The sequence below is a fragment of the Montipora foliosa genome, chromosome 9 (assembly GCF_036669935.1).
Source record: "Montipora foliosa isolate CH-2021 chromosome 9, ASM3666993v2, whole genome shotgun sequence".
NCBI classification, from domain to species: Eukaryota; Metazoa; Cnidaria; class Anthozoa; order Scleractinia; family Acroporidae; genus Montipora; species Montipora foliosa.
Genome location: NC_090877.1, coordinates 37,760,572 through 37,780,571, shown reverse-complemented (window position 1 = coordinate 37,780,571; position 20,000 = coordinate 37,760,572). Strand labels below are relative to the sequence as shown.

Genomic DNA, 20,000 nt, shown 5'->3' with positions numbered 1-20,000 from the left:
GTGAGGCAAAGGATTGAAGAGAAACGATGAAAAAGGCGCATCAACCTTAGGAATAGCTTGGCTCAGAGACTTGCCAACATTTACAAAATAATAATTAAACAATAACAATTATTGAAGGCTCATTATAGGGAAGAATTAGAGTTCTGTCAAACGTTTGAAATAACATTCGTCGCAATTTTTTAATAAAATACTTGCAGTAGCTTATTTTGTTGCAAAATTCGAAGGACACTTCTTACAAAGTGCGACAAGCATTTTGTTACAAATTGCGGAAGATATCAAAAAGTGGAGCAACTTTATTTCAGTGAGACAGAACACTCAGTGGTGATGCTAAATAAGTAGTTCATAGTAAACCAATCGATGTTGTTTCACATTTAACAACTCGCGTTGTTAATGAGATGCGGCCACTAAGTCTAACCACTACATATAACAGTTAACTACTGTTAACAGACAGATTCAATAATTGTTATTTTTGGCAGAATCATCAGACCACGTCCTGTATTGCGCATTGCGCTCCTGTATGTTTCTTATATCGCAAGGCTATTCCAATGTATCACATAGTGGATTATTCTACAGCAGCATTTACAAAGCCTCATCCGATTATTTTTGACAGAATCATGATCATCAGACGGCGATTGTGCATTGCGGTCCTGTGTGTTTCATACATCACCAGTCAATTCCATGGTATCCCATCTTGGATTCTTCTCCATCAGCATTTCAAAAACTTCATTCGATCAAGCCAAATGTCAATTATAAACTGTGGAACCCAGTCAAGAACGGAGTAATCATGTTTGATCCCAGCACACCTGGCAGCGTTTTCACCAGTGGAGGATTGGACACATCCGCTAATGGCGAAAGTGAGAATGTTTTGTCTTTCTCGACCCATTTAGTTAAAGTCCCATGTTCAGTTAAAAGACATGTAGCGCGCTTGTGTTGTTGTTTTGAAATAGTTCCAGCGTTTTGATTGGTAATCCGGACCGTGTGTAACCCGCTTAGGTGGGTTGAGTTTTCTTCATGTGACTGCTGAAGGTGGGGTACCCCGTCTGACTGGGGTAACATCCATCTGGCCATCTTTGTTTGTGTTCCTACTTAGCGACCACACGATAGCATTTGGAAACCTCACCCCAGTGCCACGGGGATAGAAATACTGCGTAGGGGGGTACCTCACCTACCCGCGGTCCCCCACTTCCGTGTGAAAAGGCCCTTAGTCGTACCAGTATCCTTAAATTGTTTGGTATGGGAAGTAACCCATCGCTCTGAGCCCCACAAAACTCAACATGCTTATGGGGAGCACGTAGAGATGCCGGATTTACTCGATTAAGCGCAGCGGTGTATTAAATTTTAAGCGTGTCGGATACGACCGGCGTTTATTCAAGGGCGGCGTTTATTTCAAACTCATATTTCTTAAATCACTGACAACAATTACGGTAGATCATTTGAAAATGCTATCTAAGCAGAAACACGTTAAATGTTCCAATGTCTCGCATTTTTGCTGAAATAAAATCGTAATTGGCTTATGATCAACGTTCAAAAAATTTAAACATGTGTTTGCTTTTTTTTTCACAATCCTCGAATAAACGCCTCATTCTTCCGATAGGGTGCGCTGTTAATTCGAGAGCGGCGTTTATTCGAGGGCAGTGTTTTATTGAGTAAATACGGTATCATGTGAAGATGGGGCTTAATACGATGTCAGTACATGGCTGAAGTCGTTCAACTTTTTGGCAATAAGGACTTTAGATTAATGCGATATATTTATTCTTTTAAGATATCGTTGAGAGCCAATTTTATGGACAGGATCTGTATTATTTGGTTTTTAATGGGAGTAGTACTCAGTACATTACAGCCGCTACTACAGGCACGGCAATCTCTCTTACGGTAAGTATTTTCTTAAATGTGACCCATGAGAAATTGTTTTCAGTCGAGTGTCCGAAATATTAATGTGGTGTGATACTTACTTTCTGCATTTACAGGTAAATAATTGGTCTGAAAACTCGCATAATCTTTTTAATCCTACCAGAACTTTGCAAACAAAAAAAAAGAAGGCTCCAATAGAGGTTTTGCACGGCAGCCATGTTGCATGGCAGGAACAATAGATCCTTTTTCCTATGGGAACAAATGTTCTTTCTAATGTAAAACATTTTCATTGTTCCTGCCATGCAACATGGCTTCCGTGCAAAACCTCTATTCAAGTACACCTTAACCTTTCCAGTCTCGTATTGTTTCCACTCTTAAAATTTCTAAAAACGACTTTGAAACTATTAGCGAGAACAGAAACGGATTGAAACATGACAAACTTAGCCAACTTGGACGGTGTTTTTACAAGGATAGCTCAATGTGCTATTTTGGTATTCATAAGCTTAAGAACCGGCCTTCTTGAGAGTTTATTATAGTCTCGAGCTCAAATTTAAATATTACGCGCGTTATGGTTGGCCAAATTAGCTGGCCGTGATCAACTCAGTCCATGCCCCATTTGACCTTCATGGGTTCCTTCATGGTGCTTTCCTGCTCGATTCAATTTCAAGAGATACCGTCTGTAAGTTACTGGGCCGTGCTATCTGTTATCTGTTACTGCAGGGCTGAGTTGATCAAATACTCTTTACCCACGATTAAACGACAATCAAGCTGTCCAATTGTGGCCGGTAAAATGCCTTAAAACGTAATTTTTCTATTGAAGAAAAGACTCGAAAAGTTTAACACAAAACTGAACAGCAGAAGCATCTTGAAACCTTCCTTGATCATTAAAAACAATATTGCAATAAAGTTATCTCAAATCCTGGATTAGCTTTAGTCCGCATTTAAACAACTTTCCGACACTTACTTGCTTACTTCCTGTTTTTGTTATTGTGCCAACAATAACATGAAGTATAATCCCTCCCTCCCATAGTTACGCAATTATTGTGCCTATTGTGCCTAAAGGTGCGGTAATACGAGCAACAAAATCGAGCACCTTTAGGCGCAACATTGTTGCACTGTGTGGTGCAGAACGATGTTTCTCGTTTTACCACCGTCGGGATTCAATTGTTGTGCGACAAAATAGCTTGCGCCAAGTTGCAGCCGTGACATAGAATCCGGCCTTTTGATTGGTCAAATTCAGTCACGCGGTGACAGCGTAGTCACGCGAAGAATTGTAAACAAAGATGGCGGCCGCAAGAAAACGAGCAGCTGCTGTTTTTGTCATTTGGTTACTTGACGAAATAAACGAGGATTCGGCCACAAAACGAAGAAAAAGGAAGAGAAGTACTAGGAAATCGATTTTAAGAAGATACGAGCGTAAAATCTACCATCTACTAGCACAAGAATTGGCGTTAGAGGATCAAGAGTCCTATCGCAACTTTTTTCGTCTGACCAAAGCGCAGTTTTGTTTTGTGGTAGACAAGCTCCGACCAATGCTTGAGTACGGGTTGCGGTCACTTTGAGATTTTTGGCAACAGGTGAGAGCTACCATTCACTTGAATTCTCGTTTCGGATTTCGCGGCAACATATCTCCAAAATCGTCTCTGAGACTTGCGAAATATTATACAACAAACTCGCACCTGAATTTTCAAGGTTCCCAGTACTGAGGAGGAGTGGAAGGCCATTGCCGAGAAGTCAGTAATTTATGGGAACAATTGACTGTACAACTGTCCAACTGATGATGCTGATGAGCTAACATTTACATCTGATCCTGACATCTGTGGGTGTTGACGCTGTGGGTATACCGGTGAACACTGCTGATAGCCTTCCGTCTCAACCTCAAACATGACGTCATTAATCTTCTTACGTGCAAGGGCAAAGCTGTCTTCCTGACAACGTTTTGAGGGTACTTTCAAGCGACTTCGGGAAAAGGGCTACCTCGTCATTTTCTTTATGGGAATTCAGCGTCATCTGTGTTTGAGCTGGTGGCAATTCAGTTAGAGGAGCTCTGAGGAAATTGACTGCTTCTTGAAAAAGCTTGAATCTCACTTTTTCGAAACTGGAATTCTCCTTCGCTTTCATTTTTTTTTGTGGGGGCTCATTGACCTCAGTGGTATCAAGGTTGCTAATTGTAGGATCAACATCTTCCCATCACAAATGCCATTTGTTTGTACAACTTCCACTGGGAGGAGTGCAAAGTATCGGTGCCTGATCCATTTCCTTTGCTACTCTCTTCTCTCCTGATTTCTCTAGAAAATACTGTTTTCAGATTGTGCCATTGTTTCTTGATCTCATCTTGGGATTTTGATGGAGAAATTTTACCAAGCCTTTTCATGGTAACCTCCCTCAAAGCTCTGTCTCAATATGATGCTAACTTGTGGTTCCATAAGTTTTCATTCCCTCGATAGAAGTCAATTAATTGCTCATTTTGCTCCCCCGTCCTAGCCTGCGTGGCAGGGGCAAAAAAGAGGAGAGAGGGGGAGAAAAACACGTCCCCCTCCCCCCCCCCCTCCCCTTTTAACGCCTGCCACGCTGGCTACGTCCGTCCACTCTCTTCCGACTATCTCTTTGGCTTGCCTTTGGATATCAGCCTTCATATATGAAACGACATCATAAAACGTCCTCTTTGAAACCTGATATTGAAAAAAAAAAACAAAAAAAAACAATAAGGAGGATTATAACAGATAAATGGTTAACGATATTTTATAATTGTAAACTTTAAAGCCCTTTAAGGCCGAAGATCTCTCGGATTACATTACTTTTTTTCGTCCATGAGCAATTATCATACATTACAGCACACTAGTTATCTGTGTCCCAATAGGTTAGTTGCAAACCAATTAGTAATGAGTTGAAAAAGGGTTTTGGCGAGCCATAGGCACAATGTCTGGGTTTTGTGGACAATAAATAAAATGAAAAACAAGTTAATAACAACGTTACAACCTTAGAAAATAATGAAGTTAACAAAGCGAACCCAATCTTGTCTGTACCCTCCTCCTCTTCCTCCTCCTCCCTCCTCCTACGACACTGTGCAGGATTTCCAGACTTTTTTTCGCAGAAAGAAGGAAAAAAACGCCGAAGAAGACTTATTTGATGACGAGTGCTTATGAGAGAGTCGAACGGGCATGTGTTCATCGGCTTTTCCCCTCTTTCTTTAGTTCTTTGCTCAGAGATGAACGAACACTGTGCAACTCGAGTTTTCTTATCCCATCCGACGTAAGTCTCCGAGAGTTTTCGAAGGGCTTCGTCTTTAAGGTGCTTATTTTTATATAGGCATTACGATGTATCTCATAAACACGGATACTCTTCGACCACCTGGAGAACGCGAATATATCCTCTTCAGCCAACTTTTTACGTTCGTCACTCCCTGGCAAGAGGTCTCCTTCCTCAGAATCATTTGCAGCTGAATTTCTGTCCGCCATCTTTGTTAAACTCAACTCCCAAGTGAGGTGACTTTTGTTATCCAATCAGAAGTGAGCTTTTCCGGTTTTTGTTGAGCGTAAATCGCAGAAAGAGTGGTAAAACGGGCAACAATCCGGAATTTTGTTGAGAAAAGTAGAAGGCTTCTCTACTTTCTGCAACACGTTGCTGCAACTTGGCGCAAGCTATTTTGTTGCACAACAATTGGATCCCGATGGTGGTAAAAAGAGAAACATCGTTCTGCAGCACACAGTGCAACAGGTTTGCGCCGGAAGTTGCACGATTTTGTTGCTCGTATTACCGCGCCTTAACGAAGTCTGATTTTTGGAGCCGAAAATTAGGTTTATATGTTTCGGCTATCATATCACCAGTTTGATTCCAAGGATACCTTCATGATCAGTAACGCATTTGTGTCCCTGATTGCTTGCTTTAAACTATTTCAGCAATAGAGGACGTTTTCCGTGTTTCTATAGCCTCATCTAAACATAAAGGGGAGTTGGGAGAATTTTCGACAGTTATAACTGTCGAGAATTCTCCCAACTGCCCCAAGTGTTTAGATGAGGCTATGGAAACACGGAAAAGAAGTCCTCTATTCCTTTTATAAAATATTCCTCAAAGATAATTCGACAAATGAAGGAAAATGCTGTTTTTTTACTTCTTGACTGAAACGGATTTTTTCAATACGCGCGTCTGACAATACATAACCAATCAAAATTTGTGTGATGTCAAAGCCGTGTTTCCATACTTTCATCTAAACACAGCTATTGACCAATGAGAGTGCGCGTACTATCCTAATTATTTTATAAAGTGAAATGGCCCCTTTCTCTTAAAATTCTCTCTTGTCTTTTCTCGTTTTAGACAAATCCCACAGATTACGCAAGATTTCAACCTATCTATTACTGGTCTTATACTATGTTCAGATGCAACCAAAGGTCGACTGGAAACACTGGCTGGTACTTAGGATGCAACGAAAACGACAACTTGGCGGTACTTGTACCAGTGAATGAATCGTATAGTATTCCTGGCTACTATCCGGATCCCAGAACACTGTTTATCACCAATGCAATTTAGGAAATTTCCTTGCTTCACAAATGGTTTCATTAGTTTGCATCGCATCAGCGAGAAGTACCTTTGATTGGGTAACTCAGATTGGCGTTAAATTAGCAAGTACTGCTCAATTTACCGTAACAGTTATCCTAGGAGTCGGTGAAATTGATCATTTACACTTATTTACTTGATAAACGTTAGCCATTTCCATCGTTAACTTGATGCTTTTCCTCAAATAGACTCCAAATGCTGCTTTTCAGTTTGCGATGTTAAAAGATATTAACCATTTTTCTACAAAAGAATGCAAGTTAATCACCAAAAGAAAAAGTTCCATCGTGCACTCATTGACTTGGGCTGGCTGAAATGAATCGGAAAATAGCTTGTCGTATAATAGCTGTGGCTACACACACCTTGAGTTTGGGGCCTTCCGGAGGATAAATGGCTTGGGTTTGGTTCAGCTCAGCTTCTTGTTACCCTTGGGGATGCGGTTACACAGTAAAAGAACTATGACGCTAATGTTTTTCAAACAAAACATCAAATGTAAACTGAGTGACTCAGGCACATTTCAACCGGGCAGTTTGTGGCGATAAAAAAAAAAGGATCCCGGTTTGCTGAAAACTGTTGTTGCATACAAAATTTTGCCCTAAAATTCGTCAAAATAAGAAGAAAGAGCTCAAATGTTGCCTAAAATGCGAAAACTTGCTAAAGAAGCGGAAACAGTTGAAGTGCTCACGAGTACTCGAAGCGTAGATTGTGTAAAAATTTAAAGTTGTCAGGCGCAACTGGGAGAGGACTATTAAAGTAACCGCTGGGTCCTTGTGGAGACTGCCCTTGTTGCTTTAACTAAAGTAACGTACGTAAGGGTTCCAGTAACACCAACTATAAGGTTTCAAGCTCATGATCATAGGTAATCGTAGGTATTAGAGTCTCTCTCGTAAGGAAAATAACTATGCAACAACAGTTGGAATGTCACCAACCATATGAGACTACAATATCAAGTGCCGACCTACCATATCAAGCATTAGGACCCAACTTCTGTCATTTTTAACACTTTTCAGCCTCCGTACAGTGAGTAAAAGTCACGAACATTTCGATGAAAATAAAAATGGAATTGAATTCTTAATCCCACCGTTGTATTTTACTCCTTTCTCAACTTGTCAAATATCTATCGCCTTGGCCTTTGGTGGTCAAGTTCTTAACCTAATATCTCTGTTTCAAACACCCACTTACCCAGTACCTCAGCCTCTCCAGAAACCATCCGATCGCTATGACCTAATCCTTCTCCAAAGAAGACAGCGAAAGAGAGAACAAGGGCACGAAAGTGCAGAGTAAAAGTTGTCTGAGTGCTTTTTCAAATGTACCTACTATTCCTCTGTTCCTCTGTGCCCACTGTTCGTCCGTGCCTACTGTTCCTCTGTGGCCACTTTCCCCTTTTCCTGTACCCAATTAGTAAGTAACGTCACTGGTGCGTCTTACACCGCACATAAGCCGACATTTCACTTTGTTTATTTATCAGTTTAAGGTTAGAGAAATGTTTCCCTGAGGATAAACCTAATCAATTGGAAACCAGGATTTTCAGTGGTGCCGATCATGTTCTCTAGATATGTAATATGCAAACCAATTAAAGGTCAACAATACAGCCCATCTGGAAATAAATGGTCTCAGTTTGGCAAATCTATGGTCATCCACTCTGCATAAATAAACAAAAAACAAATACATGAAATATAATGCTAGAAGAAGACTTTAGATACATGAACTTAGGGTTTAGATAGAAGAAACTCATGAGCTCCGCCGTTCTTTAAGCTTTGAAGTCGACAGATTATATAATAAGAAATATTACCAGCAACGTCATTACAGAGGCTAACAAATACCGGATGTCTGACAAGCACCGGAATCATAAAAGAAGGAGGGTAACCGGTTGACAACGATCAAATTCTACGTCATCAAGACTTGTAATTATAATGTCCTCCTTCTTCATCGTCGTCAATATTTTTTGATGAATTCTCTTCACTACTGGAGCATGTTTGTATTCTCCCTGGTAACGTCATCATAATTGGTGATTTTAATATACGTGTGGACATTCCTGGCGATAGTGCTGCACGTAAGTTCAACGATTTTCTCGGTATTTTCAACCTTAAACAGCATATTGTATCTTCTACACATAAGAATAGACATACCTTAGACCTAATTATAACTAGACGTAATGACTGGTCTGTATCAGAACTTGTATCTGTTGTCCAAGAAGTTACTTTTCGCAAACTTCGCAACATCGACAGTGATCAATTTCATCAAGATTTGCTACCTTCTTCTTTACTATTTCAACCAGCATTGACACTTCAAGATCTCTGTGATCAATATGATGCTGTACTATCTTTCTTGCTTGGCAATCACGCTCCTTTCCAGAGAATATTCATCATTATTCGACCATCTGCGCCGTGGTAAAGCAAGGAAATTGCCCAACAAGAGAGGCACTGGCTCAAACCAAGGCTTGATGTAGATCGTCAGAAATATCTTGACCAGTATAAGCTACTGAAGGATCTTATTTATTCTACCAAGATGAAATACTGCTCGTCTCTGATTGACGAAGCTGGAGATGATCAAAATTCACTCTTTCGTTTGATTGATCGTGTACTTCATCGCAAGCCTTCTATAGTCTATCCCACTGCCGCCTCAAGTGTTGAGCTTGCTGAATCCTTTAATGATAAAATAACGACTATTAGGAGTGAACTTCCACCAATTGATCCAATACAGTCTGAAGCGTTCGCATCATTTGATTATTCATCATTGACAGCGAACTTAAAGTTTTTTTGAGCCAACTACAACTGCTGAGTTATCTCTTAATCTCTTCTTGATACTTTACCTTCGAGTCTCTTGATGAAGAGCCTACTTGACATTTTATCTGTAATTACGACATTTCTCTGGAGACATCAAGTGTGCCCTTATGCTTGAAGAAGGCTGTAGTTACACCGTTATTTAAAGAAACTTCAGCTGGACCATGAGATCATTTCCAACTTCCGTCCAGTCTCTAACCTTTCCTTCATATCACGAGGTTATTGAGAAGGTTGTTTCTATTAGACTAAAATCACAAGGGTTGTCCAATACTCACAAATAGACTCCGTTGGTGTTAGTACACTGATAAGTAGGGTCTCCATTGGTACCAATGGTTCAATACTCACAAATAGACTCCATTGATGTGAGTAATGATAAGAAGAGTCTCCATCGGTCCGGTACCAATGGTACGATTGGTACCACTAGAAAATGAAGTCATTCCAATGGTTGCACTGATGAATATGCATTTCATTAAGAGCACTTAGATCATTTTCTCATGTGGTGTGGCTGAGTACAGGGTAATTCCGATGGACCATTTGTATCAATGGTCCATTTGGTACCGCTAGAAAATGATGTCACTCCAATGGTTCTATTGGTGAATATGCATCTCATTAAGGGCACTTAGGTGATTTTGTTATGTGGTGTGGCTGGGTACAGGGCAATTCCGATGGACCATTGGTACCAATGGTCCATTTTGTACCACTAGAAAATGATGTCATTCCAGTGGTTCTACTGGTGAATATGCATCTCATTAAGGGCACTTAGGTGATTTTGTTATGTGGTGTGGCTGGGTACAGGGCAATTCCGATGGACCATTGGTACCAATGGTCCATTTGGAACCACTAGAAAATGATGTCATTCCAATGGTTCTACTGGTGAATATGCATCTCATTAAGGGGACTTAAATCATTTTTTAATGTGGTGTGGCTGGGTACAGGGCAATTCCGGGATCATTTGCGGTTCTGGGATCATTTGCGGTCCTGGGATCATTTGCGGACCCGTACAGTACGGCAAAGCAATGTATCACAATGTAAAACGCACGTGCAGGGCGTGCAGAGTTATTGTTTGGTCTAGTTAAATAAACCTATTGTTACGTGGGGTTCTCGTAGCCGCCGCCGTCGCCTTGCTTAAGTAATTAGCTCCCTATTGTCGTGTTTATGTCACCCTTGAAAGATCCATTCAAGGGACGAATCCAACTTCGTTCGTGTCGGTAACAAGAGCATATAAACCAAATTCCTTGATAAGAACCTCTAACTTTGTTTCCCATTTTTTCACTCCCGGATTTGAGCCTGAAAACGTTCATAAAGGTGTGTGGTATACTAAGTTCGAGTACAAACCGAGTTGTTCTACAGTGTATCATGCAATAAGAAAGGGTCAACACTTAATTTCTGCAGAATATTAATGACAGAGCTCCATTTGAGGGCTGAGAATTTCTTGCGGTTTTAGTCAAGTGTCAAAGTTCCCTCTTCGTCTCAAGTTAAACCATGCGGAAGGAGTTGTTTACCAATGATATCGGACTCTTAATGAAAACTTTAGGACAATCTTTTTGCTATTACTTGATATGACAAGAAAACATATATACGGCACACAGAGAAAGTTTGTATTCACTATTTTCCCCATAATACACTTTGTTTGCCCCCCCCAAATTTGGCGTAAACTATTGTTTTCAAATGCTCTTGGGAATATGCAGTGTCCCAAGAGCATTTGAAAACCATGGTTTATGCAAAATTTGGGGGGCAAACAAAGTGTATTATGGGAAATGTGAACATAGCGAATGGGGAAGCGGATTGAAGGTGGAATGAGACTAAATTGATTAGTTGAAGAAACTCTCTGTCCAAAGGAACGACCTGAAAATGGTTCTCATAATCTGTTAAATTCTACAAGTTATTGAGAAGGTCACTAGCTTGTGTTCTTAAAGGGGTACTGTCATGCGATAACATGCGCAGTATTTTTCACACGCAGAGATTTTAACAGACTTGAATTTTCTGTTGAAGTCTAGACTAAGAAAAGCACCAAAATGTATATTTATCTATTATCGATGATTTGGAGTCCAAGAAATAAAAGCAAACACAAATATCATGCCATATTTCTTTGCTGACAGCTGAATTCAGTGAATTGTGACCGGAAACACCGTCGGTTCAAGCGCTCCTCACACATTCAGAAATATTTTGTTCTCTTCGATGAACCAGTGATGTTATCAAGATTAACATGCCATTTTAAAGCTGAAACAGAGATCATTTATTTCCAAGAGACGACTTTGAAGTCGAAAGACGGTACGCAGAGAAACAATCAGCCGTGTTTTATCCCCGCTTGCGGTTTTATAATTCGTGCAACAAATAGACAAGTTCACGCTCTGGGGTGCAAATGTGTCAGCAGGGCAAGAGGGAGAGAAATTCAAAGTTTTGTAAGGAAGTTCAAAACGATGAAAAGTATTCGTGATATGCAATTTTGGGTTTTTTATTTTCCAAAACAGAAGATGTGCCCTCAAAGGTGCGGCAGAATAAATTTGGAGAGAATGGCTATTGTAAAAATTATAAAAATAAAAAGAGTTTCTGCCATACATTTACTGTAATTCCGAAGGCACAAAACTACAGAGAATGCGTGGAGACAAAAAAAGCAATATTTAGGAATTCCAAAGAACGGATACCAAGTCTAGTTCATCTCAGCTGTGAACATGAACTTATTTTTTCGGTTTATGAAGGCGAAAGTCTATAAAGTAGAGTCATGTACAGTATATTTGCTGTGAATTTCCATACAAACCTTTGAATTTCCCGCCATGTTGCCCTGATTACCCATGATGCAATCATGAGCGTGAACTCGTCTTTTGACATAACCGGTGCAGTTCATCTAAACGCAGGTTTTTCTTTATTCAAATACACATTTTTGAACAAAGATAGTAAACGTTTATCAACAAACGATGATGCGGGGTTCTCTGACATTTAAGCCGTAACTAGCTAGAAAGCGAAAATATCTGCGGAACGCAGTTTAGCAGATATTTGTTTTCTGCACTCCCTTATGCGATTAATTAAGTGTTTTATGGTGTCTGTTTGTGTCCAGGTATTTAAGCGGTGTTAAGTATTTTGCATAAAGTTACATAAGTGTCTTGTTTATTCGATTCGTATTCATCCTTCTGGTCTGTTTACCCCTACTATCCACAGTTTCGTTTTTGCTTTCGCTATGCTCAAGGAGCAGCAGCAGAGGTCTTCGGTTTCTACCGTTCTTGTTAATGACGACTCAGTCGCTGCTGTCAGCCCTACCATTAACTAGTTAATCCAGTCTTCCGTTGCCGAGTCTATCGGTGCTTTGACCTATAACCTGACGCATGTTATCGAAGATCGTCGGGCGGTTTCGCTAGGTGGTTTTCGGAGGAGAACGGTGTCGAACAAGCCGTTAAAAGAGCGCGTCGAGAAAGTTGCACCTGTAAGAGAAAGGGAAACCAACAGCAGTACGTTGAATCGTGTTGTTCAGGTTCTGGGGAGGTTTGACGAAGCATCCGACGCTTTTAAAGCAAAATCCTACGGCAACGTCAAAGCCGCTTTTGACGCAGGATCCTTCTCTTCAGCAAGCGGTCAGTCTAATCGAAGGGCTCTACGCAGCGCTTTGGGCCTTGTTTTAAGATAAGTAGTTTTCTTTACTCTACACGTTAGCCTTGCTTTGTTTTTAACTTCGGACTTATGGCGTTAGTCTCAGACCATATCCAATATTCTCCACGATTTGTTGATTATTTTCGTTTCTTGTTTTTCTATTAACTTCTGGTAAGTGCAGAATGCAACAGATGCAAAAATATCTGCGGTACGTGGTTAGCAGATATTTGTTTTTTGTGTTCTCTTATGCGGTTAATTTGGTGTTTTATGCTGTCTGTTTGTGTCCAGGTATTTAAGCGGTGTTACGTATTTTGCATAAGGTTAAAAGTGTCTTGTTCATTCGTATTCATCCTTCTGGTCTGTGTACGCCTACTACCCACAGTTTCGGTTTTGCTTAATTTTATTGTTTCGCCCTCACCAGCTAATCAGGTTGATTTTAAAATTTTTTGTTTTCATTTTCTAATATATAGTGCGGGGAATTCGCCCAATTGAGTGCTTTTTGTTTTAAGTTTCCGATTCTTCCGTTGTCAAAGATCAACCCGCGCCGTGCCTGACTAGATGAATGAGGGGACTTTCACCCTTCAGTTGCGTGTGATTTGCTCTCCATTGGTTTTTCGGATGAATTTTGTTCCGGCAATGTTTGTGCAGGGGTTAAAGGCCGTTTTAATTTCCTCCATTTTTGGGCGTCCACGTTAGATGCTCCTCGCTTAGTTCACTCTCGATACCAGTTATCCAGCCCCGTGTTTTTTAAGCAATAATTTGTCGGCTGTTAGGCATCCCGACTTTGGTGTTCATGCCATTTTTGAGCTTTTGGGCAATGGCTGTATCGTGGATATATGGGGAACAAGTGATTAAGTTTTGGGCAGATTTCAGACACGTCTTTCCGATGCCAAGAGGTCAAGTTCAATAATATGGAACAATAACAAATATCAGGATAGACGGAAAACTGGTATTTTACAAGACGTTTTTTGATAAAAATATCATTTCAATCCGTCAATTAGGTTTATCGAAGAGTAATTCAGAATCTCTGCATATTATCAAAAATGAAACAACTATAAATTGCAATTTCCTACAATAGGCTGGTTTACGAGCAGCTATTCCTAATATCTTAAGATGTAAGAGAGATGATGTCAGGTGAAAAACTGGGTTATAACAATATTTCTTTGATGTAGCGGTGGCCAAATGCAAACATTATTATAGAATTAATGCTTCTTAACTTGAAAGCTACTCTACCAAATGGTGCAAAAAGATTGCAGCAAAAATTTAATGTTACTCTGAAAGAGTTAATCGGACATCTACCTTCTACCTTCTATCTATTGGTTGCACTTCTGATTGGTTGAAAAAATTGGCGCGAGAACTTTGAAGCAATCGCTGAGTGAAGTATTAATAAACCAAAGCAATTCGCTAATAGCTTTTGAAACTGAATTGAAAACCACTCTAACCTTGAATCTTTTAATGGTTACTCCAGTTGCCCCTCCCCCCCCCCCCCCCCTGATTTGTCCACTGTTGTTCTTTTCCGACTAGAGCAACGAGGCCGTCGGAGGCTTTTCTGCCACCCTCAACGGCTCTGTGGCCAGCGGTATGTTCTCGAATTCCTGAATGTTCGTCGGTGAATTGGCATAGTTTGATGGACCTTCACGGTTTAAGTTATTCCTCAGGGAGGTTTTTCTGCTTCCTTCCATACAGGACATCATTTTTGAAGGCTTGATTAGGCATAGTTTGAGTCTGAATGAGCATAGTTTGAGCCTTACATGACGTGCTTCGGGTTACTATTTGGTCTCGTCGTGGTTTGTGCCTGTATCGGTATTTTTGGTTATTGGTGCGGTAGTTGTTTGATTTTCACGATATTTTCTTTTTCTTTCAGATGTCCTGTGTTCCGAGATTTGGCATGAAGCAGCCTGACCGATTCTTCGTTGAGTGACATGATTCCAGGCCTCTTTGATCTGCAATTAGATGCTAAGGCTCGGCCCACGGTGCTGGAATACAAAACCGGCTTGTTGCGGTGGCGCAAGTGGGCTCTGTCCAAGATTGGTGTTTCCGTTATTCCAGAAAAAACTTTTGCATATTCCATTGTTTCTCTGAATTAGCTAAGCGTTCGTTTGAGGATAACACCGGTGTATCTTTTATAGAAACGTTTTTAATGCTATTAAATGAGGCCACGCAATGGCTGGCATCGAGGCTTATCCTGTTAGCCATCCCTTAGAAAGGTTTGCTTCAAAAGGCTCCAAAAGAAAGCTTGCGCTCCCAGTTCAGCCTAAAGAGCCGCTGTCGGTTAGCACTGAGGCGATTGCTGCGCATTTAGTTTTACCTCTAGCTCTTCGCTTTCCGATCTTCGTTTTTTGTTTACCTTTTTAGATGGCTTTTTTTTCGCATTTACGAGATTAGGAATATAGCGCTTCGTCATGTTTCTATATTTAGTGATCATATGACAGTTTACGTGCCTCAGCGCAAAAACGATCGGCATAGGGAAGGCCACACTGCTTTTCTCGCTAGATCCGGCAAGGTTACTTGTCATGTAGCTGTGACCGAGCGGTCGAGTAAGCTTTTACCACAGTCTTCCTCTGCGTTTCCATTCAGAGTTCGCAGAATTGTAAAAGCCAAGTCTTGGAGAATTTTCATTTTAGTTTGGGCGTTTCTGTTTCCACTTTAAGGGAGGAATTTAAGAAGCATATTAAGCCATTTGTTAGGGATGTTTCTAATTACGGCACGCACAGTATGAAGTCTATATATACATATATATAGTGAGTTGTCCGTCCTTGGTCCCTATAGAGTTGTACGGACAACTCGTGGATGACATTTTCATTGGAAGAAAAACCTTTTATGCCCTGAGCGGGATTTGAACCCACGTCCCCCTGATTACCGGTTGGGTGGGTGATTACACTATCGGAGCAACCATGCTGGCTATACGAATGGGATTTTTCGTGGTCATCCCAGGACATTGCTTTTCCCCAACTAGATGACACTGGATTGACACCGGGAACGATGATTCACAGGCGGACGAGAGAGAAAGAGACAATTTTTACAAGTTTAGAGGGTCTCTCGAGCCAACAGCGCATCTCTGCCCCCCAGGAGGATCACAAATGGATCCACAGTCCAAGCCTCTGGCGAAATGTAATTCATGAAGTTTGAAGGGACCAAGGACGGACAACTCGTGGATGACATTTTCATTGGGAGAAAAGCGTTTTATGCTCTGAGCGGGATTTGAACCTACGTCCCACTGATTACCGGTTGGGTGTGATCACCACTACACTATCAGAGCAACCATTCTGGCTATGTAATTAATGAAGTTTGCGAATGGAATTTCACCACGTAAAATCCCATTCGCTATCTAGATTCAGGGGCACCCAACGACCAATTTGTTGTAAAATGTATTATTATAACCCACTTAATGAAAATAAATTTTACTAAGGCATTTACAGGTGTTTTTCAGTGTTGCTGGGAAAACATTATCTGTTCCTTTTTCCCAGCAAGACAAACAAGAAATTTCCCAGCCAGCTAGATAAAATTGGTTGGTTTCCCAGCCAGCTGATCAAATTTATTTCCCAGCCAGGAATTCCGCGCGCTTTCAAATCCTTCGATCCAAAACGACCGAACAAAAGCCGCGGACAAAACCGGGACAAAACAGATTTTTTTCCGCAAGCGCAATCACTCTGACCAGCCGTCGTATGTTTGTGACTATTCTCTGGGAAAGGGAAGGGGTTCTTTTTTTTTCTCTTTTAGTCGTCCTCAGTCTTCAGAGTTTCTACAGCCAGCGAGGGTTGAAATGCTAGAAAAAGTCAGTAATTCCCAGGCAAAACCTCAATCAATAACAAAATTTCCCAGGCAGCTCATCGAAACACTCATTTCGCCAGAGGCTTGGACTGTGAATCCATTTGTGATCCTCCTGGGGGGCAGAGATGCGCTGTTGGCTCGAGAGACCCTCTTAACTTGTATATACATATATAGATCCCTTGAGCCAACAACGCATCAACCCCAGGAGGATAGCAAATGGATTCACAGCCCAAGTTGAGGATAAATTGAGAGAAAGTTACGGGAAACTCAACACTGGACAACTTCTGGGGAAAACTGTAATTGCCATGAGCGGGATTTGAACCCACGTCCCCAGTTTTCCCCAGAAGTTGCCCAGTGTTGAGTTTCCCGTAACTTTCACTCAATTTCTTCTCAACTTGGACTGTGAATCCATTTACGATCCTCCTGGGAGTGATGCGTTGCTGGCTCAAGGGATCTACTTAACTGACTCTTTACATTATTACCCTTGTCCGCCTGTGAATCACATGTTGATCAAGCGTTATCACACAGAAAAACTGGCCCATTAGGGAGTCCCACGTAAATGCCACACATTAAGTGATCAATCAGCCATGACACCCTCCACAAAAAGCAGCTTTAAATGCAGGAAAAAAAACGACTGCCCGCTGAAAAACAACTGCCTCACCTCAAGCTTCGTCTACAACGCCAACTTAACAACAGAAAGTGACACAACCGGAAAGAACTACATTGGACTAACAGAAGGAACTTTTAAACAACTTTACACGCAGCACAAGCTTTCTTTTCGGAACAGAAACTATTCAAACAGCACGGAACTATCAAAACATATCTGGACACTCAAAGACAACAACAGCGATTTTACAATTAACTGGAGTATTTTAGCGACCGCTCCGGGCTACAGCAACAAAAGCAAGCGGTGCCACTTGTGCCTAACAGAAAAAAAAACTTTATTTTGTTAGAGCCAAGAAGCCGTCTTTATTAAATAAAAGAACAGAACTCATTTCTAAATGCAGCCTGTCCCCTTTTTTCCTACGGAGTTTTTTGGGGCAGGCTTTTTCTGGCTACCCTGGTACACTTACACGTAGCGTTCGGTTATTTACCCTTGCTGTAGCTATGCTCCTTTTTTTTTTCGGCTATCATTAAAGTGGGTTATGGCGTTACTCTTAGGCCATATCCAATATTCTCCAGGATTTGTTGGCTATTTTAGGGCGCGTTCGATTGACCCTATTCCGGAATAAGAATACATGGAGTGATGATTAAAACGGTATGTTTGGCGCGTTTTGAAGCTGCAAGGATGATAAAAATATGTTTAAAATAGCATTTTAGAAAATGTTTGACAATTTTAATGTGAGTCTCCGCAAAAACGAAGGACTTCCAACTTGTATTCCATGTATTCCTATTCCGGAATACAGTCAATCGAACGCACCCTTAGTTTCTTGTTTTTCTATTAACTTCAGGTAAGTGCAGAAATGAGCCGCGAAGATGGACTTTGATCCTGGATACTAGTGAAATGGCTCACACTTCCTTTACACCGTATGTCGATTTTCCCAGGACTCCACGCCTTAGAGAATGTTTCTCTTCATTGTAGATGCTGTAATGGTATTTTGACTGCTCTGCTTTGCTTTCTTGAGGAGAGTAAATATCTATTTGTGCGCTGAGTGTTTGAAATTCTGCATGCGACAGTCGAAATTAAAATTTTCACGTTTCGATTTTAAAAATCGCATGCACGTCCGTGACAGTGTCCTTTAAATGCCATTAGTATAAATACACAGGTGATTATACAAAATCACGCGCTCTCATTGGCTCGCTATCTTGGATTATCGGCTGCCAGTAGTCGTTTTGCCACTGTAAGTGAAGATGATTTCGCGTTGAAATGTTTTTGTTTTCTCTCTTTTGAAATAATCACCTGTGTATTTATATACTAAAACAATTATTTGCCTCAGGCTCAGTGATTATCGGTGATTATTATACATTGTAGTCACCATCTGTCTTCTCATCGGCTAAAATTCTACAGTTAATTCTGGGAAACAGCGCAAACTACAGATTATTAAGTTTTCTCGGTACCTACAGATTAGTGAACAATCTGTAGGTTGGGCGCGCAATGCATGATTTCTAAGAGTAATGTGTTTAAAAATAAACTGTGATCGCTGCGATAACGCGTTTGTCGTTGTTTTCTTCAAAACAATGTAAAAGAAAACAATTCTTAGATTCGGTTTTTGTGATATCCGGAATAATCAAGGTCTCGGTTAGTGTTATCAGCCTTACCTCGACCTCGATTATTCCGGATATCACAAAAACCTCATCCAATAATTGTTTAATATTTACCTCAACTTCGTCTCGGTGAATATTCACCGATAATCACTTCGCCTTCGGCGAATAATTGTTAAGTATAGTTACTATTCCGTTAGTATAGTATAGTATAGTTTTTTGAACATTTTACGGATTCTGTGAACACCGGAATATGATGAAATTTTGCTAGTACAACATTGTAAATATTTGTACAAGGTAGATGAAAATGGCTTTTGCTCTGGGTTTTAAAATAAACTTTCCGTGTTAACTATGTGAAGAGCCTGAGAGGCCGTAAACAGTCATGTTTTGGCTTGAGTGGTTTGGGAGGCTGAAGTGGCGTTTCTGCATACATGGGTTAGTAAACAAATTTCTAGTTTCTAAAGAAACTGAGGTGCTACGTCGGAGGGAGAGTGAAACATGAAAATTCGCTTTTATCAAACGAGTCGATAAAGGTCGACTTATACCACCGTGAACGATGTGGAAAGCTGACGTTTCGAGCGTTAGCCCTTCGTAAGAGCAAATAGAGGAATTGTGGGTGTTGTTAGTTTTTATGAGGGTGTGGAGGAGCTTTGCCATTGGTGGAAATATAGTGACATGAATTTGTGAATAAATTAATGGCACGAGAGGCGTTCACTGATTCCGTGAGGATAGAGTGTACCAAGTTGAAAGATGAATTTTTGTGCGAGATTTTTGCGGCCTTCTGTGTTCCCGTGGTGTAAGGACAGGCCGCAAATTGTCATGTTTTGGTGGGGTGCTAAGAAAGATTAAAATGGCGTGCAACTGGTGTCGTTTTTTCTACATCTCATAGGTGTTCGCGAAAGGGGTCCGCCAATGTTCAAAATTTATTGCTTGACTGCCTATCCTAGGATTTTCGAACATCTGAAAAACGATATAATTACCCATTTTAACGAATTTTTACGCTAAAAAGGCCGGTCACCTAGAATTTTCTGGAGCTTTTTTTTCTGGCTGAAATTTTCGAAATTAAAAGGTAAGTTTTGATCCCTATAATTTTCGGATCACTAAACTTTCAGCTAGGAAATCCGATTGGAACAGATGAAAAATTTTTAGGGGATAAAAATATGCCTATATCTACGTTTAAATACTAAAATACGTTTAACAATGCTATGTTTCAGTGGTTTTGAACTATATTCTCGTTGGGTGCCCTTGTTTTCTCTATCT

At 40.6% G+C, this 20,000-nt stretch overlaps 1 protein-coding gene across 3 annotated transcripts in view; it reads left to right on the top strand.

The window, feature by feature from the left end:
• The window catches only part of LOC137970534 (uncharacterized), a 30,010-nt gene extending 14,859 nt beyond the window's left edge, over window positions 1-15,151 (top strand). For 2 of the 3 annotated variants that reach the window (XM_068817052.1, XM_068817054.1), the window contains exons 3-5: window positions 611-854; window positions 1,763-1,872; window positions 6,166-7,471. In XM_068817052.1, the coding sequence (XP_068673153.1) occupies window positions 611-854; window positions 1,763-1,872; window positions 6,166-6,378 (567 nt within the window). In that variant the 3' untranslated portion in view covers window positions 6,379-7,471. Of the gene's footprint in view, window positions 1-610; window positions 855-1,762; window positions 1,873-6,165; window positions 7,472-14,631 lie in introns of those variants that run through there. The other variant, XM_068817053.1, reaches the window with a different exon arrangement.
• Window positions 15,152-20,000: the final 4,849 nt, after the last annotated feature.